The sequence below is a fragment of the Protomyctophum bolini genome (assembly GCF_963924005.1).
Source record: "Protomyctophum bolini genome assembly, chromosome: 3".
NCBI lineage: Eukaryota > Metazoa > Chordata > Actinopteri > Myctophiformes > Myctophidae > Protomyctophum > Protomyctophum bolini.
In genome coordinates, this window is record NC_137864.1 from 48,448,549 (window position 1) to 48,469,414 (window position 20,866).

Here is a 20,866-nt window from a genome sequence, read left to right on the forward strand (position 1 = left end):
TGTACTGCCAGGAAGGTCACACACTAGCTTCATGCAACAAGATCAAGAAGCAGCCACACAGAGAACGTGTGGAGTTCTTGAAGTCAAAGGGCTTATGTTTCGGGTGCTTAACTTATGGACATATGTTCAAATTCTGCAAGAAAAGAGCAGAGTGTATCGAATGCAAATTAAAGCATCCAGACATTCTACACACAGAAAGAGAAGTTTCGGTCTCACGTGAAGCTTCGCCTGAAAAGAATGACGGTGCACAGGGAAGTGAAGTTTGTGCACAAGTTTCTGTCACACAAGAATCCTGTAACGTCACAGGGGCCGGAGAACTTGAATGTGTCCTGTCAATAGTACCGGTGAAGGTCAAGTCAAGAAAGAGTGACAAGTATGTGGAAACGTACGCGTTCATTGATCCGGGAAGCACCGGAACGTTCTGCACAGAAGCTCTGCAAAAGAAACTGAACGTAAAGGGGAAGCCAACCCAAGTACTTCTCAGCACCATGGGCCAAGACACGCCTGAAGAACAGAAACTCCTGAGCAGTTTTGTGATATTGGATCTTGAAATATGTGGGCTAGAAGAGAACAAGTATATTGAGCTTCCGAAGGTGTACACCCACAGCTACATACCTGTTCACCCTGAAAACATACCGAGGCAATCTGATATCCAGAAGTGGCCGTATCTCAACAAAGTACGCCTGCCAGAATTAGAAGCAGACGTTGGCCTACTTATTGGAGCGAATTGTCCACAAGCAATGGAGCCATGGCACGTTATCAATGGTCAAAAGGGACGACCATATGCTGTGAAGACTGCCATCGGCTGGGTCGTGAATGGGCCTTTAAGGAAGGAACCGAGTGACAGAGGGAAAAAACCTCATTATTCACTGAACAGAATCTCTGTGATGGAGATTGAGAAGCTGCAGGTCCAAGAGTGTACTGTTGATTTACCAGAACGCAGCTACAACAAAGGAGAGGCTGTGCACAAAACCACAACCTTTGAGAATTCACATTGCAGCATTGAATTGCCGCTCAAGAACGCAAAGCTCCAAATGCCTACTAGCCACGTGGTGGAGCAGCGTACAGTCAGTTTGCTTAGAAAGCTCAAGAGGAAGTCCCACTGCAACGGCTTCAAGAACACCATTAATGGCAAAGGCTGCGCCGTTCAAGTTCCAGCCGATCAACCAAGTCGTTTTGACTGCACCATGGTCTACATACCGCAACAATAGGTGCATCACCCTAAAAGGAGAAGGATACGAGTGGTCTTCGACTGCACAGACTCGTTTCAACCTGCTCAAATGAAAGAAACCCTTCAAGATGATCCTGAGATCAAAGTCAAAGATAACATGGAGCCAAGGAACAAACTGATCGAGTACTACATGCTATGCTGGTTATTTGATTGCATCTCATGAGTGTCATGTGTGTGTTTACAAAGGTCTAGCTGACCTGTTCTGAGTGTGACCTAATTGTCCTTTGATGTTATTGGGAGCTAATTTGGACCCGTTTGAGGCACCTGTGTGTATTTCTGTTTGATGTCACAGTCTTGTAGTCAGTTGGAGTCAGACACAGAAGGAAGCAACACAGTTTTTTGACCATACATTGGACTCTGTAATTTTTGGTGTTTTTTCCCAGTAAAACCTTTTGATGAAAAGTTATTTTTGTCCTGTCGTTTGCGTACAACTACTGTTTTGTGTTTTTGTGAGGTCTACTCCACCAAGTGGTACATTTTGAAAGAACATTTAGACGGAGTGCCACTACAAGACCTATAGCGTCTGCTGGGGGCAGGAACAATAGCAATGGAGGAGGAAGGGAACGGTTCTGGTGGTGGGACGGAACAGAAAAGGTGAGGACTTTGACTTGCTTCACAAGGCGTGTAACTGTATAATGTTGAAAACAAACGGCTATACTCGCAGATAAGATTAACCAGAAGTTAGAATAGCCTATCTGGTCATGTGATCAATAGCGTTATTGTGCTGTTAAAATATTTAAATTGTTAAATTACATTTGCTATAGGGCCCTATATAGCCCTATAGCAACTGTATTTAATTTCTTAAGTTTAACTTGCAATTGCCTGTATAGCCTATGCACCTGTCAAAAAATGATAGGCCTAATTATCCTATGAAGTTGTTTCCTTCATTTCATTTGTGTATCCCACAAAAACAAAACAGGCCGACTGATGCACTTCTGATATCATGTCGCTGAAGTCAGATAATAGAAGAACTATAGGCTACAAGCTTACTACGAGGCCACTGGATAGGCTCATTTCAGAATCCACTTTTATTGTCACTTCCACAATATACTTTACAATTTACACTAGGCATACGGGGGAGAAAAATCCTGTTCTCCACAACTCATGGAGGTGCTTCACGGTTTAAAACAATAGACATATTAAAAAGAGGCAAATAAGCCTTTTAAAAACATTAAAAAGTAGAGAGAGCAGACAACATTGTCTGATGTGATTCTTTTGGATGAATGCCTGGATAACTAACATTGTCTGATGTGATTATTTTGATGAATGCCTGGATAACTAACATTGTCTGATGTGATTCTTTTGGATGAATGCCTGGATAACTAACATTGTCTGATGTGATTATTTTTTATGAATGCCTGGGTAACTATATAGGCATGCTTATACTATTAGCTAGGCTACTAACTGGTTTTTCAGGTACTGTACATGGATAGTGGCTGAATGAGCAGTGGAGGAAAGGCTATACAGTATCAATTGTGCCCTGCAGCTACAACAAGAGAGAGAGTCAAAGTCATTTCCTCTAATCTGGTGTTCAGGTGATGATATGCACAATGCACATTACATGCACAGGAGTTTTTGTCGACCAGTGAGGAGATCCTGTAGAGGAATCTTGTTCTTTGATTGACTTTTTTGATTACGTTGGTGGCCATCTTATCACCGGAAAGATTGGCCTCCAGGATGGAACCTAGGTAGGTAATTTGATCCTTCCGTGTGATAATATCATCACCAACTCTAACCAAGAAGCCATCTGCCTTTTTGAGATTACTATTTGATCCGAAGAGAATGGATTCAGTTTTTCCCAGGTAAGGATAGTTTGTTATCAGCGAGTCAGGTGCAGATTCTACCGAGTTCAGAGCTGAGGGTCTTTTCAACCTGCAGTTTGTTCCTGTCCGAGACCAGCAGTGCTGAGTCGTCTGCGAACAGGAACAAGTTGCAGTCACAAGCTGAAGTCATGTCGTTTACATATATTAGGAACAGTAAAGGCCCTAGTATGCTTCCTTGTGGGACGCCACAGCTCACTGGGAGGGGGGGGGGGACAGTGTTCCGTTCACTTCCACCATCTGTTCTCTCCCCTCCAGGTAGGATTGCATCCAGCTCACTGATGTGCTATCAAAACCAATAGCTTTAAGCTTGTTAACCAGTATGGAGTGGTTCACGGTGTCAAAAGCCTTTTGGAGGTCCAGCATGACCATGCCGCAGTATTTTCCAGCATCCACCTCGTGTTTGATGTGGTCGCTCAAATAGAGAAGGCATGTGTCAGTGGAGTGGGATGTTCTGAAACCAGATTGGAACTCGTACAACAATTTATTAGTGGCAAGATACTTTTCAACCTGTTCATAGACTATTTTTTCCATCACTTTCGAGATGGAGCTTAGAATAGAAATAGGGCGGTAGTTGCCGGGTTCTAATTTACTCCCTTTTTTGTACAGGGGGGTTACTTTGGCCAGTTTAAAATCTCTGGGGACCTGTCCTTGTTTGATGGAGAGGTTAACTATGTGGGTGATGACTGGAGCTATGGAAATGGCTGAGTCTCTGAGAAATTTGGAGGGAATATTGTCATGGCCAGTGGCCTTGTGGGGTTGGAGGGCACTCAGTTTCTTAAGTACCTCCTCAGTTGTTACCATTGTCATTTTAAAATCATCTTTACAAACACCTAGGTTTTTGTAGAAGCCTTTGATGTGCTCTACACCAAAACGCCCAGAGTGGGAGGGCAGTTTGTTAACCAGCATTGTTGCAATGTTTGTAAAGAAGATGTTCAAGTGATTGGCTACATCAACCTTGTCAGTGATGAGGGTGTTATTTGATTTGATGTTTATGTTAGTAAACCTGGTTTTAAGTTTCTGACCACAGCCTAGTTGGTTGTTTAGTAGCTTCCAGAGCTCCCGAGGATTGTTTTTGATTTCCTCGGCTTTATCATTGATAAAGTTACTTTTGGCTGATTTGGTCATGGCAATTACACCGTTTCTTAGCTTGTTACATTGGGTTTTAAGGATGCACAGTTTGGTTTGGAGATCACTGTCGAAGCGCTTGGCTAGCTTGGACTTGCATTTAAGAAGTTCAGAGCATTTGTTGTCTCTGGCTTTCATTGCAGTCAGTATGTCCGAATTCATCCATGGCTCCGAGCGGGTTTTGACCCTGATGGTTCTCAGAGGAGCCATGTTGTTTAGTACTGTTGTAAATTTGGTTTTAAAGCCAAGCCATGCTTCTTCGACTAGTGAGCTCCTGAGCACATCGGACCAATCCAGTCTCTCCAGTTCTAGGTTAAAGACCTATAGCGTCTGCTGGGGGCAGGAACAATAGCAATGGAGGAGGAAGGGAACGGTTCTGGTGGTGGGACGGAAAAGAAAAGGTGAGGACTTTGACTTGCTTCACAAGGCGTGTAACTGTATAATGTTGACAACAACAAACGGCTACTCGCAGATAAGATTAACCAGAAGTTAGAATAGCCTATCTGGTCATGTGATCATGCCGTGTGTTATTGTGCTGTTAAAATATTTAAATTGTTAAATTACATTTGCTATAGGGCCCTATATAGCCCTATAGCAACTGTATTTAATTTCTTAAGTTTAACTTGCAATTGCCTATATAGCCTATGCACCTGTCAAAAAATTATAGGCCTAATTATCCTATGAAGTTGTTTCCTTCATTTCATTTGTGTATCCCACAAAAACAAACTAAACAAAACAGGCCGACTAATGCACTTCTGATATCATGTCGCTGAAGTCAGATAATAGAAGAACTATAGGCTACAAGCTTACTACGAGGCCACTGGATAGGCTCATTTCAGAATCCACTTTTATTGTCTTCCACAATATACTTTACAATTTACACTAGGCATACGGGGGAGAAAAATCCTGTTCTCCACAACTCATGGAGGTGCTTCACGGTTTAAAACAATAGACATATTAAAAAGAGGCAAATAAGCCTTTTAAAAACATTAAAAAGTAGAGAGAGCAGACAACATTGTCTGATGTGATTCTTTTGGATGAATGCCTGGATAACTAACATTGTCTGATGTGATTATTTTGATGAATGCCTGGATAACTAACATTGTCTGATGTGATTCTTTTGGATGAATGCCTGGATAACTAACATTGTCTGATGTGATTATTTTTTATGAATGCCTGGATAACTATATAGGCATGCTTATACTATTAGCTAGGCTACTAACTGGTTTTTCAGGTACTGTACATGGATAGTGGCTGAATGAGCAGTGGAGGAAAGGCTATACAGTATCAATTGTGCCCTGCAGCTACAACAAGAGAGAGAGTTGTTGTGTATTGGCGCCCAGACATATAGGCATTATACAGTAGGCACATATATATATAGATAAATAGAGTTGGGGACACACTCTGGGATAGATATGGGGAGAGACCCAGTAATCTGACTGCCTCCAACTAAAACAGCGGGAGGAACTCAAAGTGGGTATGCAGAAGAGACCATAACCACCCCCTGCCCTAGGCTTTTCCCCTTTGGAGAGAGAGAGAGAGCCTTTCATCTTTAGTATGTTATAATTGTTTGATCAAGTCATGAATACACATATAGGACACCTGTACTTACATCCACAACATAAGACCTGATTGATATGACATGTAGTTCACATCTAGTAGAAATTGTCGGTTAGGTGAAGGATATAGGTATGTCACATTAAATAAGCCATGATGTGAGAAGCTGATACTAGGGAGTTTACTGACATACGAACAGAGAGTCCGGAGGATCACTAGAACAAAGACCTTTTGTTGGGTTGGTGAATTATGACACAGGCTATGTTCCAAATAGTGACCCAGGGCAGAAGGTCTATATATTAATATGGCATCTGGCCGGACGAGAGTCAAGCAGGTCAGGGAGCCAGGAGGTGTTTAGAACAAAGGCCTGGGTAATACATCTGACACCTATACAAATCTATACACATGCACGGGATTGGATGTGTGAGACTCAGTATATAGGAGCCTCGTGGTAGGACGAACGGGGCTTCTCAGAGAATATTGGGTCCTGTTTGGTCATGATTGTGGCAAGCTCATTGGTGTTCTCAAATAAACTCAACATGAGAAAGAAAAGGACACTGCCTGGACCCTCTCTTTTTTATACAACCTGCCTGGTATATCCTCCACCATTATGAACATTAATATACCACAGAGTCAAAGTCATTTCCTCTAATCTGGTGTTCAGGTGATGATATGCACAATGCACATTACATGCACAATAGAATTACAAATTCTTTCTTTTACTTATAATGGGCTTCGTGGCATCGAGGACCAAAACTGGTGTCCACCAGGTGGCACTGGATGTTAAATGGATTGTGAAATTCAATAAACTACATTTAGTGTGTGTAAGTAATGCATAGTGTAATGATAAAGCCTCAGCTGCCTGACTCAGACGACACATTTATCTGCATAAGCATATTAATAACCAATCAATCAATCATCGCCTGCGACTCGATGGATCTTCACCCACCAGCCCAAGGGATTAGATGGAGACTTCTAGAGGCCTTAGAGATGGTCACCCTCTTTGTCATTACACGTTTAATTGTACCATTACCTACAATGTAGGTAATGGTAAAGAGTAAACTGACCCAATTACCCCTTGTCCTACATGAATATCACCATTGCAGCAGTAAACAGTTGTTTACATGCAAAGCACGTAAGCACGTCTATGGCTAACCCATTCACTTTCCCACTTTCCCCTTGTGCCAAACTAATTCACTATACTCACTATCCCAAACCAGTAAGTAATATTATTTTCATGTAGGCTATTGAACTAGTATCATTTTCTGGTAGTGTTATAATGCAAGACAACACACCAATAGCTAGCACTGGTGCAATGCTATCACATATCTTCTAACTCTAGAGATGCACCTGGCCAAAAATCACTATGAGCCCCTCAGAAGATGGTATATACCACTACCAACCAACGCTACATGGCTCACGGACTATGTTTGTTATAATGCCATAATGACATGTTCTCCTTGTGTTTCATGATTCAGTCATGGTGTGGAGTCCCTACACCGCCAGAGGAGACGTTCGTATCGTACTGGGTTCAAACTCCTGCTCCTCCTCGGGACGCTTTCCATGTTGATCATCTACTACGCTGGATACAGCAGCTCTTTGACCTGGTGGCAGAGCTTTCCATCCCATGTGCTGTACCACAGGTTGGTCAATAGAAACAATTCACAAAATCCAAATGCTACTTATCATGATGAAACTCATGTAGTGATGGAGGCTCCCCTGACCACTCATGTAGTGACGGAGGCTCCCCTGACCAGCACAGACATTGACAGGAGGACTACTGTGCGACCGTTTCAGTACCACTTAGCCTATGCCCCCAACTACCGTTACATCATGGACGATACAACGGCCTGTGAGACCGAGCCCCCTTTCCTGGTGCTGATGGTGCCGGTTGCACCCGCTGACGTGGCAGCGCGGGATGCCATCCGGAAGACATGGGCTAGTGAGTCCCCAGTTCTCGGCGCAATGGTTAAGACTATTTTCGTGCTCGGTCTACCAGGGGGAGCGAACGCCGAGCAGCAGCAGGACAAAGTCAGACAGGAGAACCTGCAGCACCATGACCTGATCCAGAGTGACTTCATGGACACTTACATCAATTTAACCATCAAGACCATGGTGATAATGGACTGGCTAGCCACGCGCTGCCCCATGGCAGAATATGCTATGAAGATAGACTCAGACATGTTCCTGAACATTGGCAACCTGGTGAGCATGTTGCAAACGCCTGGTTTCCCCAAGCGGAACTACCTGACAGGATACATGATGTGGAACAGACCGGTCGTGCGCTCCAGGGACTCCAAGTGGTACGTCCCAAAGGAGATGTACCCAGATGACACCTACCCAACCTACGCGATGGGTATGGGCTACGTGTTCTCCAACGACCTCCCTGCGAAATATGTGGAGATCTCAAAGGAAATAAAGTTCTTTAATATAGAGGATGCCTATATTGGCGTGTGCATGAAAAAGCTGGGACTTTCACTGACCTCTCCTCCAGAACCCTGGCAGTTTAAGGTTTATAACGATACTACTATAGCCTACAATCGTTGTGAATTCTCCAAAATCATTACCTACATTCTTAACACCCCAGAGCAGCTGTTGAACTACTGGACAGACTTGAAGAAACCTGGACCACCTTGCTAACGGTGCATGCATTCATGGGTGAGATACATATGACATATTTACTAGTGAGAGGTTGTTCATGATTTACCAAAGTACTTAGTTGGAGGCCAGTCTATGACATCAGCACTATGATTTCTAATTGATGACAGGTCAGGGATCTAATATGGGCAAAGGACAAGCAGACATATAGTTCAAACTACATTACGCATACTGCATTATGCTAACACAGTCAGTCCAGGTACAGGTGGCCAGGCCAGAATTGTAGTATAGTATTTTTTATATTTTATCTTGTTTTTAAAGGTCTATTGTACAGCTAGAATCGGTAATGTGTGAGAGGAAGGAAGTAAGGAAAAATGTTCGTCGACTACCTGTTTCCACTGACAAAAACTGAGACTAAATATATTGACAATTTCATCAACAAATAAAAACTAATGTTAGGAAGGGACAAGAGATCCAGTATAAGTCATTTTACACTTGGTTTCAGTAAGTATACCAGTAAGACGCGCAAACGCGGGAAGCGAACGCAGCTGAGACCTAAAACACCACTGTGCACAAGTCACTACGAGTTGTAGGGCAAATGGCTGGTCTGAGAACAGGTTTGGTGACACAAAACAGAACATTACAGACCTACTTTCATAGTTCACACCTGGCAGTGTTGGAGAGTTGTGAACTATACATGCTTTAAGTACATTTCTGACAAAGCATGGCTTTCTGAACTTACGTCATAGGCCAGCCAAGTCTATGGACTTTTAATGTTTGTTGAGAGCCTAATTTCCTTTCCCAGCCAAAGTCTATGGACTTTAATGTTTGTTTAGGGTAAAGTAAGATGTAATTTGTGCCAACCAAGTCTATGGACTTTAATATTTGTTTGGGTTCAACTACATTCAAGTATTTATTTTGTGTCAGTTTTTCTGTAGTTAACTGACATTACAATTTGTGTGATAAAAGGACTGTTTGTTTTTATTTATTTTATCATTGCTTCTCTAACCAGCCCGACTGCCTTTGACCTCCCCCTGACCACTGTTTACAACTATTATTTCATATTTACAACTCAAGACTCAGGGATATTCCAGGAAGCTGGATTGTTAGCTCAAAACATTTGTCTTTAATTTATTTATGTTTTGAATCTGAATCTGAATATTGGTATTTATTAACAAATGTTCAGAGAAGTTGCAAACTACTGAACGTGGCTAATGAAGGAATCCTGCTTGAAATAAGTACATACCTAAATACCCACATTGTAGAGTCCTCTACAATATGGTGTCTGTCTGACTGATGGATGCACATTGTATATTAAACCAAAGTTTATATCTGCGTGCACTTTCCCATGAATTGTGGGATTTTATTTTTATGTATGACCTGTGAACAAGTGGGCACAATGTTTTGCAATAAAATGATGTTGAATGGAATTGTTTTTTTAATGTGACAATTTTGTATTATACTTTGTTATAATTCTGTATCACGTGTACGTTTCAATCACGTGTCAATTTGATCTTTATTTATTCTCGTTCACAGTTTACCCCATTTTGGGTGTGTTTTAAACATTATGTTATAATTTAGCTATTGAAAAATAGCAGATCTACAAGCTCTACAGTCTCTCTACAATCTCATAGGGCTCCACTCGGTGGCGCGCTATGAGATTGTAGGTCTACTATTTTTTTTCTTCAGAAAACTGGAGGATTTAGAAGAATTTTATTACATTTCGAGGTCAGGCCTAAATGGGTTAAACCGGCCACGACTAACCTCGACTAACCTCATATCAGTCTTAAACGGCCATGTAATTCAGTTTTACGATGTTTTCACATCGGCAGCAGTAGTTTCACTAGTATGTGGATATGTCCATATGTTTGTTCTCCACAAACGAGCAGTTGCAAAGCTGATCTGGTTTGTCTGGTTTCTTGAGCCGGAGGCCCAAAGGCTAATGGGATGTTAGCACAAACAGAGAATCTATCCACCTTTTCCCCCGCCAAGGTACTGGGGCTTCTTGTGTGTGTGCTTTGCTTCCTTCAGGCCGTGTTGCCATGTCTGCTTATTATAAGCAACCTTTGACTTGTTATTTCTGTAAAGTCACTTGCAAATACATTATTGGTAGTGGTGAATGTTTTTTTTTGGGCTTGATTCTAAAGTGTACAGTAGTTGCTTACCGTATTTGGGCTTGCTTCCACATTTCTTCATATCAAGGAACCCCAGATTAATATATATTATATTATATACATCTTTTGTGCCTTTTTTTTTCATGTTTTAAAAATATTCAAAATATTTCGATTTATTCTCAATGTGTTTTTAAATAACGGATGTACAACCTCACAATGTGTCGCTGTGAGCTTTTAGATCAGCTATTTTCATTTGTGCTTGTTTTCATAGACCTGGCCACTTGTTTCTCTTGCAAAACTGGCAACACAGCAAGAGAAAGATGAACTTATGCACACTGTGTGCATGCATAAGTTTGTATGTTGCCAGTTTGCAAACGCAATGCACTATGGGCTGTAAGAAAAAGGTCAATATACAGTCGGTGAGTGTCAAACTTAATATTGTTGATCAAGCATGTGAACTTCTTCTCAACTGTATGTTACTACTACTACTAGGCTACTGTACGGAAATCACTAGACTCAATCGTAATCTAATAATTTTAGCCCTCCGTCGAGGCGATCATCTGTCTGGGACAATGTTAAACTACTCGGCAAATACTCTACACCGCAGGCTAGCAAGCAACACCACCGAGGCAACTCAATCACTAGTTTTGTTACATTTATTTCACTCACACATTCACAACATAAACACACATGAGCTAAATTAAACTGAACTTTGTTTAGTGACGTAAATAAGCCAAACCCGGTAGCAGCAAAAGCAGTGGTAGCAGTTAAAAAGCAGTTAAAGCAGCAGCAGGTAATTAAAACAAAAGGCATCCAGATCAGACGAAGTACACTCGGAAACTGACCACTGACGGTACTGACCCTTGTTCCACGCAGTTCGCGCATGCGCCTTGGAGCCTAGCTGTAAACACTCCTCTTAAATCAAGTTATGTTCAATCATAACGGGATATGAACACATGCATCTAAATAGAAAATAATAACTAAATATAAACATTAAAACACAAAATTGGTTCAGGTCTCAAGACCACCGGAAAAGGGTTTCACTATAGAATAGAAACACACGCAGTAATACTTATATAAAAATATATATAGGCAACCTGGGCCTGTACACACAGTATAAAACGTGACACCTCCCACTTAGGCTACGGATCACGTGATCCAAGTAGGCTACACAACCTCCCACTTAGACACAACCTCCCACTTAGGTCATACACACATTTTAAACAAACTCAAAACAAAGACACTCAAAAGTCTGTTTGGGTAAAAAAGGTAAAAAAGAGAACAGCTGAACGTAAATCCATTTGGGTAAAAAAGGTAAAAAAGTAAACAGCTGAAAGTTTTTTAGCAGCGAAAGTCTTTTGGGCACCCTCGTGAGGACTCAACTACGGTTGATCCTCCACTGGTATCAGTACTACCAGCCTCCTCACGTCCCTATGGAGGATGGTAGATGAACATGACCCCCCGTCCTTCTTCACCTGAGACCAACTGATGGGGTGAGTCTGCTGGGCTGAACTCCCCGGCCCAGTCAGTCCCAGCCTCTGCCGCCTTCCTTTGGACGACTCCCTGGTCGCCCCAGACCATCTCCTTGGCGCGTCGCTTCACCACGTCCCTGACCATATAAGGCCCAAACAAATCCAGTGTGGTGTACTGGAAAGGAACCGCCAGATTTGTACGCACCGTAGGAAGAACGCCCATCACCTGAGTCGACCGCTTGTCTGCCCTCTTCCAGCAGTGCAGACATGAGTCGATCACCTGCTTACACACACTGAGCAGGTTCAGAGTAGTTGTGGGGAAGGACATGCCAGTTTGGGCAGCACGGCATAAGTCTTGGTACGCCATCTTACCCTCCTGGATTGTGAGCCTCGCCTCCCACCGCTCGTGATTGCCGGTCCTGCTGTGTAACCAGATCTGTACTGCTCTGCAGACGTAACCCACCACGTCACAAAGTTTGGTATTGCATCTCGTCAGGTCCATCCGATCCACGAGAAGCGCCCCCCAAAGTCTTCCCACACCAACACTGGAATTTGCAGAAGAAGACCCTGTAGTTGTCCCTGGTGACAACTCCACGCCACCAACCGGGGAAGATGGTGCAACCAACATCAATGCCTGCTCTCTAGTCACGACAGCAGTGAACGCCTTCCTCTGCAGCACACTGGCGCTCTCCCTAGACTCGGAGGCAACCTCCGTCGCTGACTTTATGGGCCAACTCTCCACTGGCAGGGACAGGAACCTGGGGCCTCTCCGCCACATCGAAACTCCATCCAGCTCTACAGGAGAAGCTCCTCTCATGACCAGATCCACGGATATTTCGCATCCCAGTCCCCGGTGGGACTTGTCGCTGTGAGCGTTGCTTGTTATGACGGTCAATCCAATGATCTCGAGCTCCTTCTCGTCTGCCAGGGACATCTCTTTCCCTCCAAGAGCGCACCTCCTGCAACGACCGCACACAGGATCACAGGCCACGTCGATACTGTCCCGTTGCAGCCACTTGATGACCTCAGCGTTGCTTGCAGCAGTCTTAACCTCCACACAGCTCTGCTCAGGGAGGTTGACTCTGCTCCGGGCCTCGACTCTCACAGCCTCTGCCCGCATAGACCAAGCAAAATGAGTCGATGCCTGTCGTGCAGTCACCTCCACGCCCTCGGACAGTTCAGGATGCACGCCGCTGACAGTCTTTCCCAACGGACCGTCCCAGAGGACCAGGTCACCACACCTCTTCAACCGTTGAGGCACCAGACGACCTTCCCGGGCACTAATCAGCAGCTGCACTTCCTGCGGACGTCTCAGTTCCCCCGGCTTGACTACAGCCGGAAAGAACTTCTCCAAGCGCTCAGAGTCCACTGTATAGTCTATTCTGGCGATTTCGTCAAGCCCATAGCAGATCATCTCGTGAGCCTGCAAAGAACCCTTCTTCATCTCCACTTTCAGGCTCACAATGTATCTCTTTGTGTCAACCTTTGACTCCATTCCACCCACACCACGCACGATCAGTGTGACGGGCTCACCCAATAGCCCCAGCTTCTCTGCTGCCTGGTGAGTTACATAATTGGTGTCGGAGGCAAGATCAATTAGGGCACCCAGCCAGTCCCCTCTCTTGGTCGTGACATCAACCATCATCATGAGTACTGGGTGCTCTTTTAGCCCACTACTGTCCACGAGTCCTGTTCCCGCACATACTGCAGTAGACACCCTGTTCGTCACCGCCTCACGAACTCCAGCCATCTGCTCTGGTGTAAGGCCCAACTTCGCAAAGATGGCCTCCTGCTGCCTTGTCGGTCCCCGAGGATCTCTCCCTTGATCCCCCTCAACCCCGACCTTTGCAGTGTCTTCAGGTGCAGAGCTCCTATCTGCCCGTGGCTTAAGGCACAACATGTAGTGGTGGTCCACGGGAGTATTACCCCTCTTGCAATCGTCCTTACGACACAAAAAGTCTCTCTTGCACAGCCCGTCATGGATATCCAGACATTTAAAACAAGCTTTTGCCTTTTTTGCCTGGGCCCTCTTATCCACCGCACTGGCATCTCGAAACGACTTGCAGCGATATAGTCCAGTATGGCCGGCCTTTCCACACATGTCGCAAAGAACCTGAGAAGAGTTGCTCCTGGTCTCGTTCACCGTTGCTTTAGTGAATGCACGCCTCTCTTGCCCTCTGTCCCCTGCTTTATCACCCGGCTTGCTGCGGCCCTGCGGCTCACCCCCCCTGGTGGATGCCGGTCTCATGGCCTGCAACTGCTCCTGTTGTGTCAAAACGGTCTTCTGATCACGCAGGAATCGCAATAGTTTATCAAACCGATTCCGTGTGGTGACATTGTTAATTGCGTCGCACCGAAATAAGAGCCACCGCTCCTGCATACTGGGCGGTAACTTCCCCTCGAGTGCTCGGACCACCAACTGGTTGTTAATCGCATCTTCACAACGCAAGTCTGTGAGGTCACACAACGCCCTCTCCACGGTCTGGATTAGTTGTAATGCCTCCCTTGGCTGGTTGCTGCGCACCACTGGCAATTCTTGTAACTCCATAATGATGTCATCAGCGATATGCGAAACGTCTCCATACCTATCCTCCAGAGCACGGAAAACATCTTCTGCATCACGACAATAAAACAGTCTGAGCTCGTTCTTCACTGCATCGGCGATACTGTCCAGCAGGTGAAACAACCGTAACTCACGAGAGCCCGATGGCTCAGCCAAGGACTGCAGGTTATTCCAGTTATCCTTCCAGCGGTAGTAGCTCCTTCTGTCCCCACTGAACTTGGGCAAACTCAGTGGTGCAAGCGCTAACCTCGGCGCTACTGCCCCCATCGAACGGGAAGAAGCACCTGAAACGTTCATGGACGCAGTGGTAGACTGCCTCACTCCGCCATCCCTTGGTGGCGCGACAAACGGAGAATTAGACCCATGAGGGTTACTGTCCGGTTGCCCCACAAACGCTCTTGATAGTAGCTTCGAACGAGCCCCACCGTAGGCTTGCAACGACGTGGGCGCTCCATGCTGCTGCTGAGAACGACGGTCACCGTAGTCTCGTGATGAAGCAAGCACTCCATGCTGCTGCTGAACACGAAGGTCACCGTAGTCTTGTCTCGAAGCAGGCGCTCCATGTTGCTCTTGAGAACGACGGTCACCGTAGTCTCGTGATGAAGCAAACACTCCATGCTGCTGCTGAACACGAAGGTCACCGTAGTCTTGTCTCAAAGCAGGCGCTCCATGCTGCTCTTGTCTTGTAGCAAACGCTGCTCTCTGCTGCGTTGGATGTGAGTCAGCGTAGCCTGGATATGAAACCGACGCTCCTTGCTGCTGCTGAGACCGATGGTCGCCGTAGCCTAGCGATGGAGGAAGCGGCCGATGCAGTGGGGTACTTGTGTCTAGCCCCGAGAACGGCTCTCGCTTCGGTGCTTGAGATGGCAGGTCCGGAAGCGGCCGATGCAGCAGGGTGCTAGTGTCTAGCCCCGGCGGCGGAGACGGCTCTCGCTTCAGTGCTTGAGATGGCGGGTCTGGACCGCTCTGCGTTGTCCCAGTAGCTAGTCCGCCTCCACTTGCTCCCATGGCTAAATCAGCCTGCTTGCCTTGGGGACTAGATGATCTCGAGCCGTCTGTCTCCCGGACCATGGTAACACGACTCTCATTGTCGCCACATGACTCATAGCTGTCCCCAACACTCACATTGCTCTCCCACTGACCAGAGGGGTTCACGACAATCCTCTTCCCCAACGCTCGTAAAGCCACCTCTGCCCTCTCCTTGTACTCCATGCAGCATCTGTCCAAGTCAACAACATTGTCATCATGAACCAAAGGTGCCCAAGTTAGTCCAAACTCCTCCAGACATGCTACCTTGCACTCCATTTGATTCCGCAATGATGCATACTCCCCAGAAGAGACTCCTCCTCCCTGGGCGCACTGCTGCTCGAGCAGCTCAACAAAGCTCCTGACATTGTCTCCATGGGAATAGAATTGGTTGGAGACATGCTTGTTCCACAAAGTTTCCTTGATTTTAAAGTCAATGTCAAAAAACTTTGAGGTTCTGTCATCCAACCTAGCCCTCTCCTCCCCAATGTCCTGAGATGAAACAGGAGAGTCCTCCATTGAAGCACAGCATTTGAAACTGGCATGCATGAATTCTTCATAATCATGCTTAAGTGCATAATGTTCAGCCTTTAAATCGTTCACACTTAGTCTCTTCATCATATGTGAAACAGCATCAGCCCTCTTGTTAAACATTGCCTCTGCCTGCGCTCGGCTGTCTTTAAGGTCCCCCAACACATCCATCAACATGATGAGGCTTTTAATAGGAACAAAAAAGATGAAAAACGTTGGTAGGAACCAAAATCAAACGTTGGTAGGAACCCTAGTCAATTGGTAGTAGTTGCACGACGGACCTATTTGGACGGCACACGTACTCCCGTTGTCTTACCGTTGTATCCGGGTTCCCAATCGCTGCTTCCGGTTTGCGGCTCCGTATCCGGTCGGCGTTTCCGGTTCGCGGACTTGTTTACATGCAAAGCAGCTACCTAGTAGGCCTATCTAGCAGTAGCTTTAGTGACAAGCAGTACGTCTAACTTGGCACGGTATCAAGAAAAGTCAATGAGCTGTGCAACCCGGCATGATACACTAATAAAAGTCAATGCACCGACAACTTCCACGGTAGAAAAATGCACTTTAGCAGGTTAGCTTAGATCCATCACAACGTAGCGGCGTTAGCTTCGTAGCATAGCAAAGTTAGCTTCATCAAGGTAGCAATGTCAATGTATTGGATAGCTTCTAGCATAGCAACGTTAGCTTTGGCAAAGAACAAACAGCAAACGGCTTATCCTATGCCGATCGCCTAACAGTCACAAGCACAACAACCATGAACTTTATTTTTGATGAATGCTTTGTTGCTTTTGAGCGCCGTCGATCAGCCAGTTGACTGGGGTTGTTTGAAACGGTAGCGGCTCCGTTCACTCCCGACTCCCGTCCACTAGTCCGACAAGGGCTGCCGTTGGCTCCGTTGACGTGATCCGCGCTTCACTCCGTACCAACGTCGCTGTTGCGTTCCAACTCCACGCGCTCCTCGTGGTTTGTTGGAAAACACGACCTGGCCTCGCTCCTCCGGGCAAAGCTGATAGCACCTTCCTTTGTCTCGACCGCAATCCTCTCTCTCCGATAAGAGGCTAATGGCGGCGAGATGATGCTAAACACTGTCCTGCCGTGCGCTCTCTTCACACGGGCTGGCCACTGTTTTAATTACTGTACGGAAATCACTAGACTCAATCGTAATCTAATAATTTTAGCCCTCCGTCGAGGCGATCATCTGTCTGGGACAATGTTAAACTACTCGGCAAATACTCTACACCGCAGGCTAGCAAGCAACACCACCGAGGCAACTCAATCACTAGTTTTGTTACATTTATTTCACTCACACATTCACAACATAAACACACATGAGCTAAATTAAACTGAACTTTGTTTAGTGACGTAAATAAGCCAAACCCGGTAGCAGCAAAAGCAGTGGTAGCAGTTAAAAAGCAGTTAAAGCAGCAGCAGGTAATTAAAACAAAAGGCATCCAGATCAGACGAAATACACTCGGAAACTGACCACTGACGGTACTGACCCTTGTTCCACGCAGTTCGCGCATGCGCCTTGGAGCCTAGCTGTAAACACTCCTCTTAAATCAAGTTATGTTCAATCATAACGGGATATGAACACATGCACTCGCTCTAAATAGAAAATAATAACTAAATATAAACATTAAAACACAAAATTGGTTCAGGTCTCAAGACCACCGGAAAAGGGTTTCACTATAGAATAGAAACACACGCAGTAATACTTATATAAAAATATATATAGGCAACCTGGGCCTGTACACACAGTATAAAACGTGACAGCTACTAATAATAATAATAACTAACAGCATAATAATAATAAATATTAGATGAGCTTGTAGATGTGCTTGTATTTAGCCAAACTTCCTGAAACTGACTTCAGATAAGGTAAGTGCAGAAAACCTGTTTAACCAGCTGCTTACACATGAAGACCCCAGCTGAAATACTGTGAGCATGTCGGAATGCTTCCGTCTCCAACTTATTTGTAACACTTTTTAAACGTGTCAGTGTTTTTTAGATTATAAACAGAAGCGCATGTTTACATGCCATGATTGCACTGAGTCATCTGGCTACTCCTTCTCATTGTGAACAAGTAGCCTATTAGTGTGGTACGAGGCGTCAAAAAAACAGCTCCCGTAGGATTTTTGTGCTAAAATTGATTTTTTTTTTTACAGATCTTGGTTCTATAGAGTCCAAACTATGAGAAAATGATGGGGTTCAAATTTTCCCGACCCCCACCCCGTTTCTGGGGGGGTCATCTATTTGGGACCTCCCAGAACAGTATGCCAGCCAGTTAATGTCCGATTTTCATAATATTAGAATTATTTTGTATGTTTTAAAACATTCTGAGTTGATTTCTTAAACTTTTAAAGTGATCAGAAGAATCTTTTTTTTACTTTTGGTAGGGGTGTTTCCTCACCTGGGACCTCCCGGACTGACCCCTGGGCCTATTCCAGTTCTCATTACATTCCTCGCTCTGCTCCTGCTCCAGAATATTATCAAATTAGATCATAAATTAAGCATAAAAGTATTTGTAGCTGGGCTCTGATATAAAAAAAATGGTAGTAGCCAATACCAGGGGTCTTCCACAGGGGGCCCATGACCCCTAGGGGGTCCTCAGAGTTACTATACAGGGGCCCACCAAATCATTGTGGGATAGGAACTTTTTTTCTTTTTTTTACATTAAACCACTTGAACCATAGCATCCCTTTTCCAAGGAGAACTTTAGCCAACAATAGCTGATCTACAAGGTTGTAGTTTGAGCTTGTAGATCAGCTATTTTCAAAGTAAGGTGCCTCAGACCCAAGTGTAGCAAATATTGCTGCTAAATAAAGATCAGCCAGGCTGCTGCTGTCTTTCTCTTTTCTCTTTGTCTTTCTGTTGTCGGTCAGGTGACTGGGAGGGCTACTTGTCATCCTTAGAGGAACTCATCAAGTATTTCTTTGCTCGTGATCTCCTTAAATATGCTCGACTATCTTGCCCAAATGAACGCTCTTGAACAGGATGACCGCAGTTTAGGTGTGCTTCCCCGTGGGAGGTTAGGGTGTGGGTTTGAGATGGTTAACATCGGTAGACTGTAGACAACTTGACTGCGTGTACTGCATGCGTTTGATTTATGAGTTCTCTTGGCACAGTACCATGGGTGTGTACGCATAACAAAACCATGATGCTTCTGTGCAACAATTGGTATGAAAAACATAATTGAAGCTGAGAAATGTCGGCTATGTGGTTGACACGCACTGTGAGAAGATGAGTTCAGATATGTACCAGTGCCACTGTCTGCTATTTTGTTTAAAGCTGCATTACACCTCAAGCAGACTGAAATTATGAACCCTTTTGGGTGTTATTTTGTCCATAAAGTGATGCTATTCTTGTGTGATCCTCAAAACAGGATTTGATATATTCAGACTAAAATTATTAATATTGCCACCACCACCACCAATAACCATGATAATACAGCAGCTATCTGCACCCGGGGAAATCACCTTGCCAGCTTGTGAATGTGATGGACATTTCCATTAATATTTTATTTTTGCCACGGACATGCAAAACAAGTGATCAATGATATTACCAGAACACAAATGTATAGCCTATAGTACTAATTGACTCTTGACGTGTCATAGTGTCTACTCTATTCCACTGCGCTACACATTTTAAAATAAGTCATTTATCAAAACTTATTTTTGGGGAAAAGCTGATCTACAAGCTCACAACACATTACGGCATGTTGTGACCTTGTAGATCAGCAATTGTCCTTTCTTCTTAGCCTATAATGACAGGCCCAAAATTGGGATTTCAGGGTAAAAATAGATATATAGTCACCCAACTTACCCAGAAAGACTGGGAAGTTATCCACTGTATACTGGCAGGTGGCCGTCCAGACAGGCATTATATGTGGCATAATGCATGGTCCAAGTATATTCCATGTTTGGGATTTCAATAAATGGGTCTTCTGTCTTATACAGTAAGTAGGCTACAGTTGCAGTCCGAGAAAGGGACACTTAGCTGCAAAGGTGAATGGGTGCGCAGTATACTTAATATTAGGTTATTGCAGATGGCCTTTCAGAGGACAGTGTTACTTGGGGACATGAGGAGACAGGATGTTCTACAAGCTAAACTAGTTTTGTGTTTGTCAACGTAGCTTAAATAGTTGGTGTCAGTTCATTAAGGTGTGTACTCTAGGTTGATGAGACAACTATGCAATGGAAACATACCTGAGATTCAAAACAGATAATTAAGTACTGTGTAAGGAATGTTTCACTGTTCACTGTTTCACTGTGTTGTTGTGGAGCATTTGCTATAACAAAGTAGATAGACTAGACCCCATGTAGTGTCATTGCTGTAACTTGGTATCTGTAATGTGTTCTGTTGCTGCAGGGTGAACTACTGTATGGGTAGCATTATAGTATAATCGATGCCTTACAGCCCCCCCCCCCCCCCCCCCCCCCCCCCCTCTGTTTTGGAATGAGGGAACATAGGGCTGAGGGAACATATAGGGCTGAGGGAACATATAGGGCTGAGGGAACATAGGCCTGAGGGAACATAGGGCTGAGGGAACTTGGGTACGGTCCCAACACTATTAGGGAGGACATTCAAGATGATGATGACGAAGATGAATAGATCCTGCAAATAATGTATTGTAGGCATAATTGACCATGGGCTCTTTAAGAGGATAGGTGTGTGTGTGTGTATGTGTATGTGTATGTGTATGTATGTGTGTGTGTGTGTGTGTGTGTGTGTGTGTGTGTGTGTGTGTGTGTGTGTTGTTAGTGTGAGTGCAGTGTGTGAAATAAATGGACACATTCTGCGTGCCCAAAGTGAGAAGTTGCAATACCTTT

General features: G+C 44.7%; 1 protein-coding gene across 1 annotated transcript; it reads left to right on the plus strand.

Annotated features, from left to right (window-relative positions):
* Positions 1 to 1,757: 1,757 nt before the first annotated feature.
* Positions 1,758 to 8,686, plus strand: LOC308336788 (beta-1,3-galactosyltransferase 5-like). The gene is made up of 2 exons (XM_080794344.1): positions 1,758 to 1,825; positions 7,215 to 8,686. The coding sequence occupies exons 1-2, from the start codon at positions 1,779 to 1,781 to the stop codon at positions 8,374 to 8,376; spliced, it is 1,209 nt and encodes a 402-aa protein (XP_080650470.1). The 5' UTR covers positions 1,758 to 1,778; the 3' UTR covers positions 8,377 to 8,686.
* The last annotated feature ends 12,180 nt before the right edge of the window (positions 8,687 to 20,866 follow it).